The 13,848-nt window shown below is 42.3% G+C and overlaps 1 protein-coding gene across 3 annotated transcripts in view; it reads right to left on the reverse strand.

The window, feature by feature from the left end:
- The window catches only part of DYNC1I1 (dynein cytoplasmic 1 intermediate chain 1), a 221,096-nt gene that overhangs the window by 92,785 nt on the left and 114,463 nt on the right, over positions 1–13,848 (reverse strand). For all 3 annotated transcript variants that reach the window (XM_072154362.1, XM_072154360.1, XM_072154361.1), the window contains 2 exons: positions 6,702–6,801; positions 4,813–4,938 (listed from right to left, as the gene is read on the reverse strand). In XM_072154362.1, coding sequence (XP_072010463.1) covers positions 4,813–4,938; positions 6,702–6,801 — 226 coding nt within the window. The remainder of the gene's footprint in view (positions 1–4,812; positions 4,939–6,701; positions 6,802–13,848) is intronic.

Genomic DNA, 13,848 nt, shown 5'->3' on the forward strand with positions numbered 1-13,848 from the left:
ATTTTAAATTCAGCATAGCATAAGCTATCGGAACCTGTCACTAGCTAAAAATGACATTCCGGGTGACAGGTTCCCTTCAAAGTAAATCTATCATCAAAATCCATCATGATAAACCAGGGACACTTACTTCAGGCACTGTGACTGTGGTAATATTCTTATATTTTTTTTTATCCATGGCCTCCTTCCTTCTAAAATCAACTTTCAAAATGATGCTAATGAGGCCAAAGGGCTCATATGATGGACTGAACCATATGAGTTTTCCACACAGTCTATAAACTCTCAGCGTTCGGACCCTTAGTAAATGAGCCCCATGGTGTCTCATCTGAACATGTGATGCTGTGCTGAAGCATCATGGGATGTCAACATAACAGAGAGAAGAAGGTTAAAAATCAAGATGGAGGCAGAGGAGAAGCTGCACTGCAAACAGTAACTGCGATGTGTATAAAACAAGTGCAGAGTGTGATATAAAATGAAATTCTTTGTGAAATATTGTGACACTTGTGACACTGGTACCAACAGGGAGTCCACCATTATGAAAACAGATGCAGGCTCTGCTTCCCAATGTCCTCCGAGCTGTATCTGTCTGCCCTGACCTCCTCCTTATGCCTTCCACTCTGCCTTGACCTCCACCTGCCCTAACCCTAGCCTGTCTTTGACTGTTCTTTACCTGACATCCTGGAGCTTGGTACCATTGGCCACTTGCACTTGCACGAGCCTGTTGCCGTCCAGTTCCCTTTATCAGATTTTAAGGGTGAAGACCGACTAGGTGACTCCAAAACCATAATGTGGAAAGTTTTTTCTTACTTGTTAGGGGTCATTGTCTGACAGCTCCCATAACCATGTTAGTCACACAGCAATAATATCTAAAGGCTTTCTACAAGCTGCCCTGAAATTTGTAAGACTTTTTATTGTACAAAGATTATAAAGCAGAATGTGGAATACCCCTTTAAGAGTCCGGTGGGGAGGGGGCAGGAGCCCCAGCTGTGTGGCTCGGAGCAGGTTACGAGGAGGGTGTCGATGACCTGGGATGGGGGCTACCCTGCCAACTTCATTGAGGAACACCTGTACCTAATCTCCTTTGACTTTGACTAACACAAGGCAAACAGCCCTAAATTACCTAAATCTCCACCTATTGGCAAAGAAACTTGTATTACCGAAACAAAAATACTATAAAAAGCGAGGAAATGTAAAATCCCGGGTCCGCGCCAAAAAAACCACACAAGTGAGTCAGCCCCTTGTCATTAGGAAAGCGCCCATAATTCTTCACCGAGGCTTATGGCAAAAATGTAATCCCATTAACACCCGTCATGTGCGCAGAAGGTTTCACAGAGTCTCAGGTTCTCGCTCCGCGGCCTCTCACTAATATCCTGTTATATAATGTATGTGTGCTATATGGTATAAGGGCTGACTATAGGGGGGACATCAGGAGATTGACCTGCCCACTTACAGTCAGTCAGTAAAATTTTCATTCTTTGTTTCATTGGTAAGGTCAAGATGATCAGTATGATCCAAAAAGTTCTTTTTTTGCTCATTTATGTACACGCTGCCCTTATGTCTATTTCCTTCTGATCCTCCTTGAGATGGTTCTACTCCTTCATTGGAGTCCAGCTGTGTTTATTTAAACGGATTGGGCTTGATTAGGAAAGGCACACGCCTGTCTATATAAGACCTCAAAGCTCACAGTGCATGTCAGAGCACATGTGAATCATGAGGTCTAAGGAACTGCCAAAGGAGCTCAGAGACACAACTGTGGCAAGGCAGCACTCTAGGTTCTGAAGAGCTCTCTAGGTTCCTAAGAGCACAGTGGCCTCCATAATCCTTAAATGCAAGAAGATTTGGATGACTATAACTCTTCTTCGATCTGTCCGTTCAGCCAAACTAAGCAATTGTGGGAAAAGAGCCTTGGTGAGAAGTAAAGAAGAACCTCATCAATGTGGCTGAGCTCCAGAGATGCAGGAGGGAGATAGGAGTCTCCTATCACTGCAGCCTCCAACAGTCGGGGCTTTATGGCAGAGTCTGGAAGCTTCTCCTCAGTGTAAGACACATGAAAGCCGCATACAGTGCAAAACACATGAATGATCCTGGACTATGAGAAATAAGATTCTCTGCTCTGTTGAGATGGAGATTGGACTTTTTGGTGTTAATTGTAAGCGGTGGAGAAAACCAGGCGCCGCTCATCACCTGCCACATACAATCCCAGCAGTGACACATAGGGGGCAGCATCAGGCTATGGGGGGGGGGGGGGGCAGGACCACTGGTTGTAATGGAAGGAAAGACGAATGCACCAAGTGCAGAGATATCCTGGATGAGAACCGCTTCTAAATGCTCTGGACCCTAGACTGGGCCGAACCTTCCAACAAGACCCTAAGCCCACAGCTAAAATAACACAGCAGAGGCTTCAGAACATCTGTGACCATTCCTGACCGGCCCAGCCAGAGCCCGGACCTAAACCCAATGGAGCATCTCTGGTGAGACCTGAAAATGGCTTCTACCAACATTCACCATCCAACCTGAGGGAACTGGAGAGAATCTGCAAGGAAGAGGCAGAGGATCCCCAAATCCAGGGGTGAGAAACTTGTAGCAACTTCCCAAGAAGACTCCTGGCTGCACCAGCTCCAAAGCTTCTACTCAACACTGAGCAAAGGGGCTGAATACTTATCACCAGGAGCTGAATCTCATATCTATCTATCTATCGATCTCCTAGCTATCTATCTCATATCTATCTATCTATCTATATCATATCTATCTATCTATCTATCTATCTATCTCCTATCTATCTATCTATCTCCTATCTATCTATTTATCTATCTATCTATCCCATATCTATCTATCTATCCCATATCTATCTATCTATCTATCTATCTATCTATCTCATATCTATCTATCTATCTATCTATCTATCTATCTATCTATCTATCTATCTATCTATCTATCATCTATCTATCTCATATCTTTCTATCTATCTATCTATCTATCTATCTCATATCTATCTATCTATCTAACAAAAAATAGTGGAGCAGCACAGCTTATAATGAAAAAAGTGATGTGGGTGCTATCCAGAGACTCTTACCCAAAGAGTATGGTTGTCAATAAGCAAAAAAACGGCAGCACTCCCAAGCGATAAAGAAAAAGTGAGGTTTTTATTCCATCTCTCGCAACGTTTCAGCTGTGGATCAGCCTTTGTCAAGCAGTATAACAAGTGTTCAAACAGTCTTTAAATAGTGGTTACAAAGTGACGTTTCACAACAATCAATTAAGTAAAAATACATTTTTGCAGATCATCGGTATATTTATATAAAGCAGTGCTGTATGTGTTATCAATACAGCACTGCTTTATATAAATATACCGATGATCTGCAAAAATGTATTTTTACTTAATTGATTGTTGTGAAACGTCACTTTGTAACCACTATTTAAAGACTGTTTGAACACTTGTTATACTGCTTGACAAAGGCTGATCCACAGCTGAAACGTTGCGAGAGATGGAATAAAAACCTCACTTTTTCTTTATCGCTTGGGAGTGCTGCCGTTTTTTTGCTTATATCTATCTATCTATCTATCTCATATCTATCTATCTATCTCTATCTATCTATCATCTATCTATCTATCTCATATCTATCTATCTATCTATCTATCTATCATCTATCTAACTCATATCTGTCTATCTATCTATCTATCTATCTCATATCTATCTATCTATCTATCTCATATCTATCTATCTATCTCATATCTATCTATCTATCTATCTATCTATCTATCTCATATCTATCTATCTATCTATCTATCTATCTATCTCATATCTATCTATCTATCTATCTATCTATATCATATCTATCTCCTATCTATCTATCTATCTATCTATCTATCTATCTATCTATCTATCTATCTATCTCCTATCTATCTATTTATCTATCTATCTATCCCATATCTATCTATCTATCTATCCCATATCTATCTATCTATCTATCTATCTATCTATCTATCTATCTATCTATCTATCTCATATCTATCTATCTATCTATCTATCATCTATCTATCTCATATCTTTCTATCTATCTATCTATCTATCTATCTCATATCTATCTATCTATCTATCTATCTATCTATCTATCTATCTCATATCTATCTATCTATCTATCTATCTCTATCTATCTATCATCTATCTATCTATCTATCTCATATCTATCTATCTATCTATCTATCTATCTATCTATCATCTATCTATCTCATATCTTTCTATCTATCTATCTATCTATCTCATATCTATCTATCTATCTATCTATCTCATATCTATCTATCTATCTATCTATCTATCTATCTATCTATCTATCTATCTATCTATCATCTATCTATCTCATATCTTTCTATCTATCTATCTATCTCATATCTATCTCATATCTATCTATCTATCTCATATCTATCTATCTATCTCATATCTATCTATCTATCTCATATCTATCTATCTCATATCTATCTATCTCATATCTATCTATCTATCTATCTATCTATCTATCTATCATCTATCTATTTATCTCATATCTATCTATCTATCTATCTATCTCATATCTATCTATCTATCTCATATCTATCTATCTCATATCTATCTATCGCATATGTACAAAAAGTAGAGTTCAAGTCCGCACAGCTTTGTGGAACCCCTATGGAGGGGAGATGCAAAGCCCCCCATATCTCATATCTATCTATCTTCTATCACAGTATTTTATAGCAATATATTTATCTATCCACTGATTTCTCCAATATCTGTTTATTATCTATCTATATATCTCATATAAAAAGTCAGAGTAGCCTCACCTGACAATGAAACACATATTCTGGAGTGGTTTTCTTGAATTTCATGTTCCACACTAGAGCTACACCATCGGGTTCATGAGGGGCGTCTTCATTATTATTATAAGAAGCCACCATAAGCTCCGGATACTGAAACACAGATTGAACAGAAATGTAGCGTAAAAGGGTATTCCCATCTCATTATTCACATTTATTTAATATGCTATATACATAAATATCTTCCATGTAATCACATTTTTTTTACCTGTGTAAAGATAATCTCCCATAAATATTACCATGTTGTCCCTAAGAAATGAGATAGCTGCCCTTGGATACGACCACCCCTGCACTCAAGCATCAGGGGACACACATACACTACTGAACCATGTTTTCACCTGGATTCAGTGTTCATTACCAAAGGACGGCTGTGGAGCGTGCAGTAATTCCTGGATTAAAAAAAAAAAATGTTTGAATGTAATTACGCCAGCATAAGTGGTCGTATCCAAGGGCAAAAATGTTGTTTCTAAGGGACAACATGGCTACTTTTATGTGAAATTATTTTCACACAGGTAGATGTTCTTTAATGACATCCAATTGAAGAAATGATGAATTAAATTAAATGTCAATGTCGGCACAAACTCAAACTAGGGATTGTTGACCAGTAGTCACTTACCACTAGGGTTTGTTAGGCCAAAAAGAACATGAACATGAATAAAATAAAGCAATAGAGGAGGGAAGGATGGCTAGATAAAGTAAGGAAGGTAGAAGAAATAATCTAGAAAGGAAGGAGGATAAATACACGAAAAGGAAGAGAAGCTAAACAGAAACTAAGAAAAAGAGCTAGACCATTGAAAAAGTGCAAATGGGAAAGAGGGAAGAAATGAATGAAAGAAAAGATGGAATGAGGATGTAATGATAAGAAGGGAGGTAGATAAGATAGGAGATGGCTAGATAGATAGATAGGTGATAGATACATAGATAGATAGATAGATAGATATGAGATAGATAGACAGGAGATAGATAGATAGGGGATAGGAGATAGATAGATAGATAGATAGATATGAGATAGATAGATAGATAGATAGATATGAGATAGATAGATAGAGATAGATAGATAGATATGAGATAGATAGATAGATAGATAGATAGATAGGAGATAGATAGATATGAGATAGATAGATATGAGATAGATAGATATGAGATAGATAGATATGAGATAGATAGATAGATAGATATGAGATAGATAGATAGAGATAGATAGATAGATAGATAGATAGATAGATATGAGATAGATAGATAGATAGATAGATAGATAGATAGATAGATAGATAGATAGATAGGAGATAGATAGATAGATAGATAGATAGGAGATAGATAGATAGATAGATAGATATGAGATAGATAGATAGATAGGAGATAGATAGATAGATAGATAGATAGATAGATAGATAGATAGATAGATATGGGATAGATAGATATATATGAGATAGATAGATAGATAGATAGATAGATAGATATGAGATAGATAGATATGAGATAGATAGATAGATAGATATGAGATAGATAGATAGATAGATAGATAGATAGATAGATAGATAGATAGATAGATAGAAGATAGGAAATAGAAAGCAAGGAGATAGACACTAGGAAAGAAAGAGAGGAAATAAGAAGAACTGAGAGAAGAATAAGGAAACAATAGAAGAGGAAAGAAAGAAAGTAATTAGAAAAAGAAATTAAATATGAAGGCAGCAGAATTGGAAAAAAAAAGAAACGTAGAAGGAAAGAAGAAAGGGCTGGAGGAAAAGAGCAGGAAGTAGTAAGGACATGAAGGGAGTGATAGTATAACATGCCGTCTCCCTCCTAGAACCACCAGGTACTGATGTCCAGAGGAGTACAATGAGGTCGGGTCCTACCTGCAGGGACCAGTCCATACAAGTCACCACTCGATGTTTTGACCAATGTTCATCATAGAACTGTCTATTAAAGGAGAGGTTTGCCCCGGCCTGGATGTCCCTTTAAGAGAGTCAGAGAGGAAACAATTACATGGAAGAGTCACAGATACTTCTATAATACATAAAGCAAATACACATCCTAACACAGGACCACCTGCTCCTACATCAGTAACACAGCACACAGCAGTGTGAGGACATGCTATCTGTAAACACTGAGATACAATCCTAGAACATAAATCAATTTTACACAGTTCTGCTGCTACTAACAATACACAGAAAGGCATGATTACACATCTCTCCAGGGACAATAGTCTACACTGGCCACAGCAAACACAGAGCACAGCAGTGTGAGGACATGTGCACTTGGAGAAGCTACAATCCTGGAATATAAATACATATTTCACTGTCCTGCTGCTACTAATAACACAATGCTACTGCAGGGTACCAACGTTGACTTCTTCTAACTTCTTACAGAGATAAAGATTAGCGATTCAGATTTCACAGCAATTTTTGCAGCTTTCCTAGACTCCTGAATGGCAAATACACCATGCCAAATAATAGACCCCAGTAGCCTTCATATGGGGCGGTCTTTTTCTTCTCTGTGGTCCACTATTGGGCTAGAGCCTTCTGCTTCTCCAGTCCATTATTGTACATATTGATGGAAGATATGACATGCAGGTGTCTGGGAGAGCTGGGTGACCTGCCAGGAAGGAAGTTTAATGGCAGCCATATTGGATATTCTAGCAGTGAGATGTTGTACCTCTTACTATACAGAGACTTGGATTAAAACCTTATGTGACCGCAGCAGAACATCAAAGTCTATCCAGCGCAGTGTTAGTAATCGCTCTCATTTATCATCGATAGGAGGAACGTTTCCTTAAAAGTCCCAAAAATGAACAACTTTCTACAAAACACAATACTGGAGAAAGTGAAGATGAAGGAGGTCAGTGATGTCATAGGCTGGGCGCTCCCTTTGAAGTTATCTGAACTTATCAGGATTTTGGCGCATCGGTGCGGGCTTTCACGCGACAGATATTGGGGGCATGGCCGTTGGATAACCCGACGAATTTGGAAAAACCGCAGAATTTAAAAAAGAATTTGTGTCACAAGATCAGCACTCACATACACTGGGAAGAAAAAGGTGAACTCCGGCGGACCTCGGCGCAGCAGCGACACCTGGTGGATATCGGGCGCATGGACCTTGGCAGACCCGAATCCACGCCGGAGAACGCACCACGGGATCGTGACTGGACCGGGTAAGTAAATGTGCCCCAATAATATAAATGTACACCCCAGTCTAGATCCAAATAATAATAAACCCCAGTGTAATTAATAATGATAATAATACTGTCCCCAGACCAGACAATAATTAATAATGCAGACCCGGGACCCGACAACAATAATGACAACAATGATCTCAAAGCAACTCTATCAGATAGATAGAAACATGATTTGATAGACAGATTGATAGACTGATCGATCGGGACAGAACGATCGGTCACAGCTCAGATTGACCTCCCGTTTACTGAGCGCTCTGAGGAGAAACATCTGGAACAACCACCAGTGAGGACCCGATGTCTGCCCCGCCTGGCTCCTGGCTTCCACAGACCATGTCAGCCACCTTCCATGTCAGATGCAGAGGAACCGATGCAGGAGGATAGACCTCGTCTGACTACTCAAGAGTGTTCCAGACAAAAACAGGAGAACCTGTGCCAGCCCGGGGCACCTTCTTGAGACTTGTCCTGTCCGTCCACAGCGTACGGGAAACACACGCATCTAGGGTTCTGGGGCGTCCCTAGGTGAGAACAAAGCTTCTCCATGTTTGAATATTCCCGTTTTACTCAGCTCTGGGACAAGTAGCCAGTTCCCGATTTCGGCCTTCTTGGATTCCGGCTCTGCAGGAAACTTCATGGATACTGCCCTGGTCTCCCAGCGTGAGTGGCCAAATCCTCCCGGACCGCACCGAGCCTCATGGCACAAGGAGAGATTGTCTTTTTATGTGCTACCCCAGTCCACGTCTTCTATGCTGTTGGGTCTTCTGTGGTTGCAGCGCCACACACCAGTGCTCAACTGGCAGACGGGGGAGGTTCTTGGCTGGGGTACAGATTGTGAGTCTCGCTGTCTGGTGGTCCCTCATCTTGTGTCCATCACAGTCTCTACGGTATCCACCATGCATCTGGAGGTCCTCCCAGCTTGATACAATGACTTTAATGATGTCTTTTCGGAAAAGCAAGCAGAGACTCCACACCGACCCTATGACTGCCCAATAGACTTTTTGCCGGGCACGTCTCCTCCACGGGGGTCCAGTGTATCCCATATCTGTTCCCGAAACCGCGGCCTCTGATCATGGAACTGTTTGATCGCCTATGTAGTGTGAAGGTTTTATCCAAGTTGGACCTCCGGGGGGCATAAACATTATCACTGACAAGGGACTTCAGATGGATCCGCCAAGTTATCTGCGGTACTTCACTGGCCTCTTCCAGTAGGACTACGTGCTATCCAAATTTTCATGGGCTTTGCTAACTGCTACCAGCAGTTTATACTGCATTTTTCCTCGCTCGTGTCTCCCATTGTGGCGCTGACTAAGAAAAATGCCAATACTAAACTCTGGCCTCCGGCGGCTGAAGAAGCTTTCACTAAGCTGAAGTCTGCCTTTGCCTCTGCTCCAGTTCTCACACGGCCTGATATGGAGAAGCCATTCCAGCTGGAGGTTGAAGCTGGAGCGGCGCTTACCCAGAAAGGGCCTAAAGGCCGAACTCTCACCTGTGAGTTCTTTTCTAAGACCTTTTCCTCTGCAGAGAGGAATTGCTCCATAGGAGACTGAGAACTACTGGCCATAAAACTTACCCTAGAAGAGTGGTGCTATCTTCTGGAGGGAGATCACTTTCGGGTCTGCATATATACAGATCACAAGAACCTCCTTTATCTCCAGACTACCCAGCGCCTCAATCCATGACAGGCTCGCTGGTCTCTCTTTTAATTTCTTGACCCACTTCCGTCCTGCAGAAAAAACGTCAAGGCTGATGCCCTCTCTCGTGCCTCTGATGTTATTGGGGAACAACCGGCTCCTCGCATGTCATTCCTCCTGAGCGAATGGTTGTTGCCGCTCCAGTAGACCTTCGGCAGCTTCCTCCAGGCAAGACTTACGTCCGACCTGCTCTTCGGAAGAGGATACTAACTTGGGGACATTGCACATGTGTGGCTGGGAACCCTGGGGTGCAACGCTCTGTCGACCTCACCTGATCCGGTCAAGGATGTACAAGATTTTGTGGGCTCCTGCACTTGTTCCCGAAACAAGCCATCTCCTCTCAAACATGATGGTCTTTTTCTGCCATTGCCGATACCTAGCTGCCATGGACTCATGTGGCTATGGACTTTATTACGGACCTTCCACCTTCCTCTGGTAATACCATCATCTGGGTGGTAACTGAGCGGTTCTCCAAGATGTCCCACTTTGTTCCTCTGCCAGGCCTGCCATCAGCTCCACACCTTGCCAGCCTGTTCTTCCTGCACATCTTCTGGCTTCATGGACTACCTTTGCACATCGTCTCAGACCGTGGGGTCCAGTTTGTTTCCAAGTTCTGGCGGTCGTTGTGCAGTCAACTACAAGTTGAGCTGGATTTTTCTTCCGCATATCATCCTCAGTCTAATGGACACGTTTAGAGAGTCAATCACACTCTCGGCTGTTACCTTCGGCACTTTGTCTCCGCTCGACAGGATGACCGGTCCTCTCTGCTGCCATGGGCAGAGTTCTCCTACAACTCCTTGGACTCTGAGTTTGCCGGCTCTGCGCCCTTCTTTATTGTCTATGGACAGCATGCCCTCCTCTTCCTCTCTCTGTGCCCCTGGATGTTCCAGCTGTGGAAGAGCTGGTCCACGATCTTACATCTATCTGGGAGCGGACTCGACTTTCCTTGTTACAGGCATCTGCTTGAAGCAAGACCAAGGCCAACAAGAAATGCAGGCCTCATCTCATCTTCTCTCCAGGAGACAAAGTGTGGCTGTCCTACAGGTATGTTCACCTGAAGATCCCCAGTTACAAACTAGGTCCAAGATTCCTGGGTCCGTTCAAGGTGTTACAGCACATTAATCCTGTGGCATATAATCTCCCTTCCTCCCACTATGCGCATCCCGAACTCCTTCCATGTGTCTCTCCTAAAGCCAGTCAGTAAGTTCCTCCTCCTGCTACTGAGACTGTTGATGTCTGGAGGTAAAGTAGGTTCTGGACATGAAGACAGCGAGAGGTAAGCGGTTCTTCCTTGTTGACTGGAAGGGGTTTGGGCCTGATGAGAGGTCTTGGGAGCCAGAGGACAATATCTTGGACCGTGGCCTTCTGCAAAGATTCCTCCAGACCCAGAAGAAGGGGGTAAGACAAGAGGCTGAAGACAGGGGTACTGTCACGGGTGCTACTGTGCTCCTGCGACCCATGTCCCGTGTCACAGGCACACCTGTGCCCCTCTCCGCTCCCCAGGACCTCTGCTGTCTGTCTTACCTTGCTGCATTCCAGCGGTGGCTCCGGCGGCCAGGCGCGCGTGTGGAGATTCCGGAAATTTAAAAGGGCCACTGCGCCGATAATTGGCCCTTTCTGTTAAATGACCTGCCCATTCCTGGGTCCCCTGCTGGATCTTTGTGCTTTCTGCCTGAGAGAAAGCTGTGTTCCTTGCCCTTTGCGATTATCCTGATTTACTGTTGGGACCTCGATTCTGTTCCGATCCCGTGCTGCCTGTCCTGACCTACTGCTACATCCCCGACTATGATCCTGTGCTGCCTGTCTGGACCTCCTGCCTCTCCCCAACCACGGTTTTGCCGACTCTGTACTACACCTTGGCCGCCATCACGGACAACGTCGTGCCTATGGAGCGACCTGATGGTACCAAACCACAGGAAATCCAATCCGCTTTGTGGCGGGCTCTGGTGAAAACCAGGTGCCACTTAGACTCTGGTCCTAGCTATTGGCTTATGTCATTAACCACGGTGGATAGATAGATAGATGAAGGATAAATAGATAGTTATTGTAGACTTTTTGGATTAGATAGATAGATATGAGATAGATAGATAATAGAGAGATATGAGATAGATAGATAGATAGATAGATATGAGATAGATAGATAGATAGATAGATAGATAGATAGATAGATAGATAGATAGATATGAGATAGATAGATAGATATGAGATAGATAGATAGATAGATAGATAGGAGATAGATAGATAGATAGATAGATAGATAGATAGATAGATAGGAGATAGATAGATAGATAGATAGGAGATAGATAAAAAGATAGATAGATAGATAGATAGATAGATAGATAGATAGATAGATAGAGATAGATAGATAGATAGATAGATAGATATGAGATAGACAGATAGATATGAGATAGATAGATAGATAGATAGATAGATATGAGATAGATAGATAGATAGATAGATAGATATGAGATAGATAGATAGATAGATAGATAGATAGATAGATAGATAGATAGATAGATAGATATGAGATAGACAGATAGATATGAGATAGATAGATAGATAGATAGATAGATAGATAGATAGATACATAGAGAATCTCTTGGGTATTGCTATATTGCTCCCATCACTGTACAGTGGATTATATACAATATTGATGATAAAGAAACAGAAATCTTTGAGGATTTCCAGGGACTCCAAGGAGAATCTCTCATTTCTCAGAGCTGTGATCTGTATTTCCCCAGAGAGCAGGATGTTATTATTCCCCTATGACTTATCCTTGTCTGACATCAAATGCTGAATAATTGGGGAAATAAAATGATAAACAAAAGATTATTGCAATGATGGATTCATAGATAATACATAGATAGATTAATAACAGATGATAGGAAATACACAGCAGATAATGAATCATGAAATGGATTTTTTTAGTGGTCACATTGGGGCAGATTTACTTACTCGGTCCATTTGCGATCCAGCGGCGCGTTCTCTGCGGTGGATTCGGGTCCAGCCGGGATTCACTAAGGCAGTTCCTCCGACGTCCACCAGGTGGCGCTGCTGCGCTGAAGTTCATCGGAACGCACTGAACTTCACCAAGTTAATATGGGTGTAGGCAAGCTCATGTCCAGCAACACTTTTTTTTTTTTAAATGCTGAGGTTTCTCTGAATCCGTCGGGTTTTCGTTCGGCCACGCCCCCCGATTTCCGTCGCGTGCACGCCGGCGCCGATGCGCCACAATCCAATTGCGTGCGCCAAAAACCTGGGCCAATTCAGGGAAAATCGGCTCAAAACCGGAAAAATTTGGGTAACGCGACGTAAAAACGTGATTCGGGCCCTTAGTAAATGACCCCCATTGTGTACAAATAAAAATTGGAACAATAGTGGAGTTATAGTTTATGGTTGACAACTCTCTGATCCTACATACTGATATTGGTACTTATAGTACTGTGATAGTTACTGTGAATACATCTCATTTGCATAAAAATAAAAACTGAACTTTCTGGGAAACGAGAGACCAGTGGGATACAAGCGAGATATGTCCGGAAAGATTATAAAGAGCCCGATCCAATGCTGGCTTTACTTGAAGGGTGATTTGGGAGCTGGTAGAACCCCTTTAAGTGTTTGAGAAGTTAAAGGGATGAGTCAGCTTCGCTTTTGCAGCCGTTCACCTGTTGCTGGTTCATTGAACTAGAGGAACCCAAGTGATTAGGTGAAATTTGTGCTAAGGGCGGAGTTACGGGGTAGTGGCATATTTTGCTATATACTACATCAGGAGGTTCCCCTTTAATAATTCTGTATCTTGGAAGAGTCAGTCATAAATATTTACGGGCACAGGCAAGAGTCTTGGAGCCCACATGTCATAAGTGACGCCAAATGTGTTCTGCTTATGGCGGTGCTATAAATACAGCTGTCATCATCCATCACCAGGCCCCCTGTCTTCACGCTGCACCCCAGTGTTTGATGAATCACGAACGACAGAACACGCTGGGAGCTGCAGCTGGAAGAGACGTGACAAGACCTGGCGAGGATGGCAGAGGCGGACCTGCTGGCACCCGGGGGTACAGTGCCCGGCAAGAGTCACAGGATGCCAAAATATTAACAATCAACCCTATTACTGGTGCTAATTCACAAAAGTAACAACCA

The sequence above is a fragment of the Engystomops pustulosus genome, chromosome 5, assembly GCF_040894005.1.
Source record: "Engystomops pustulosus chromosome 5, aEngPut4.maternal, whole genome shotgun sequence".
Taxonomy (NCBI): Eukaryota; Metazoa; Chordata; class Amphibia; order Anura; family Leptodactylidae; genus Engystomops; species Engystomops pustulosus.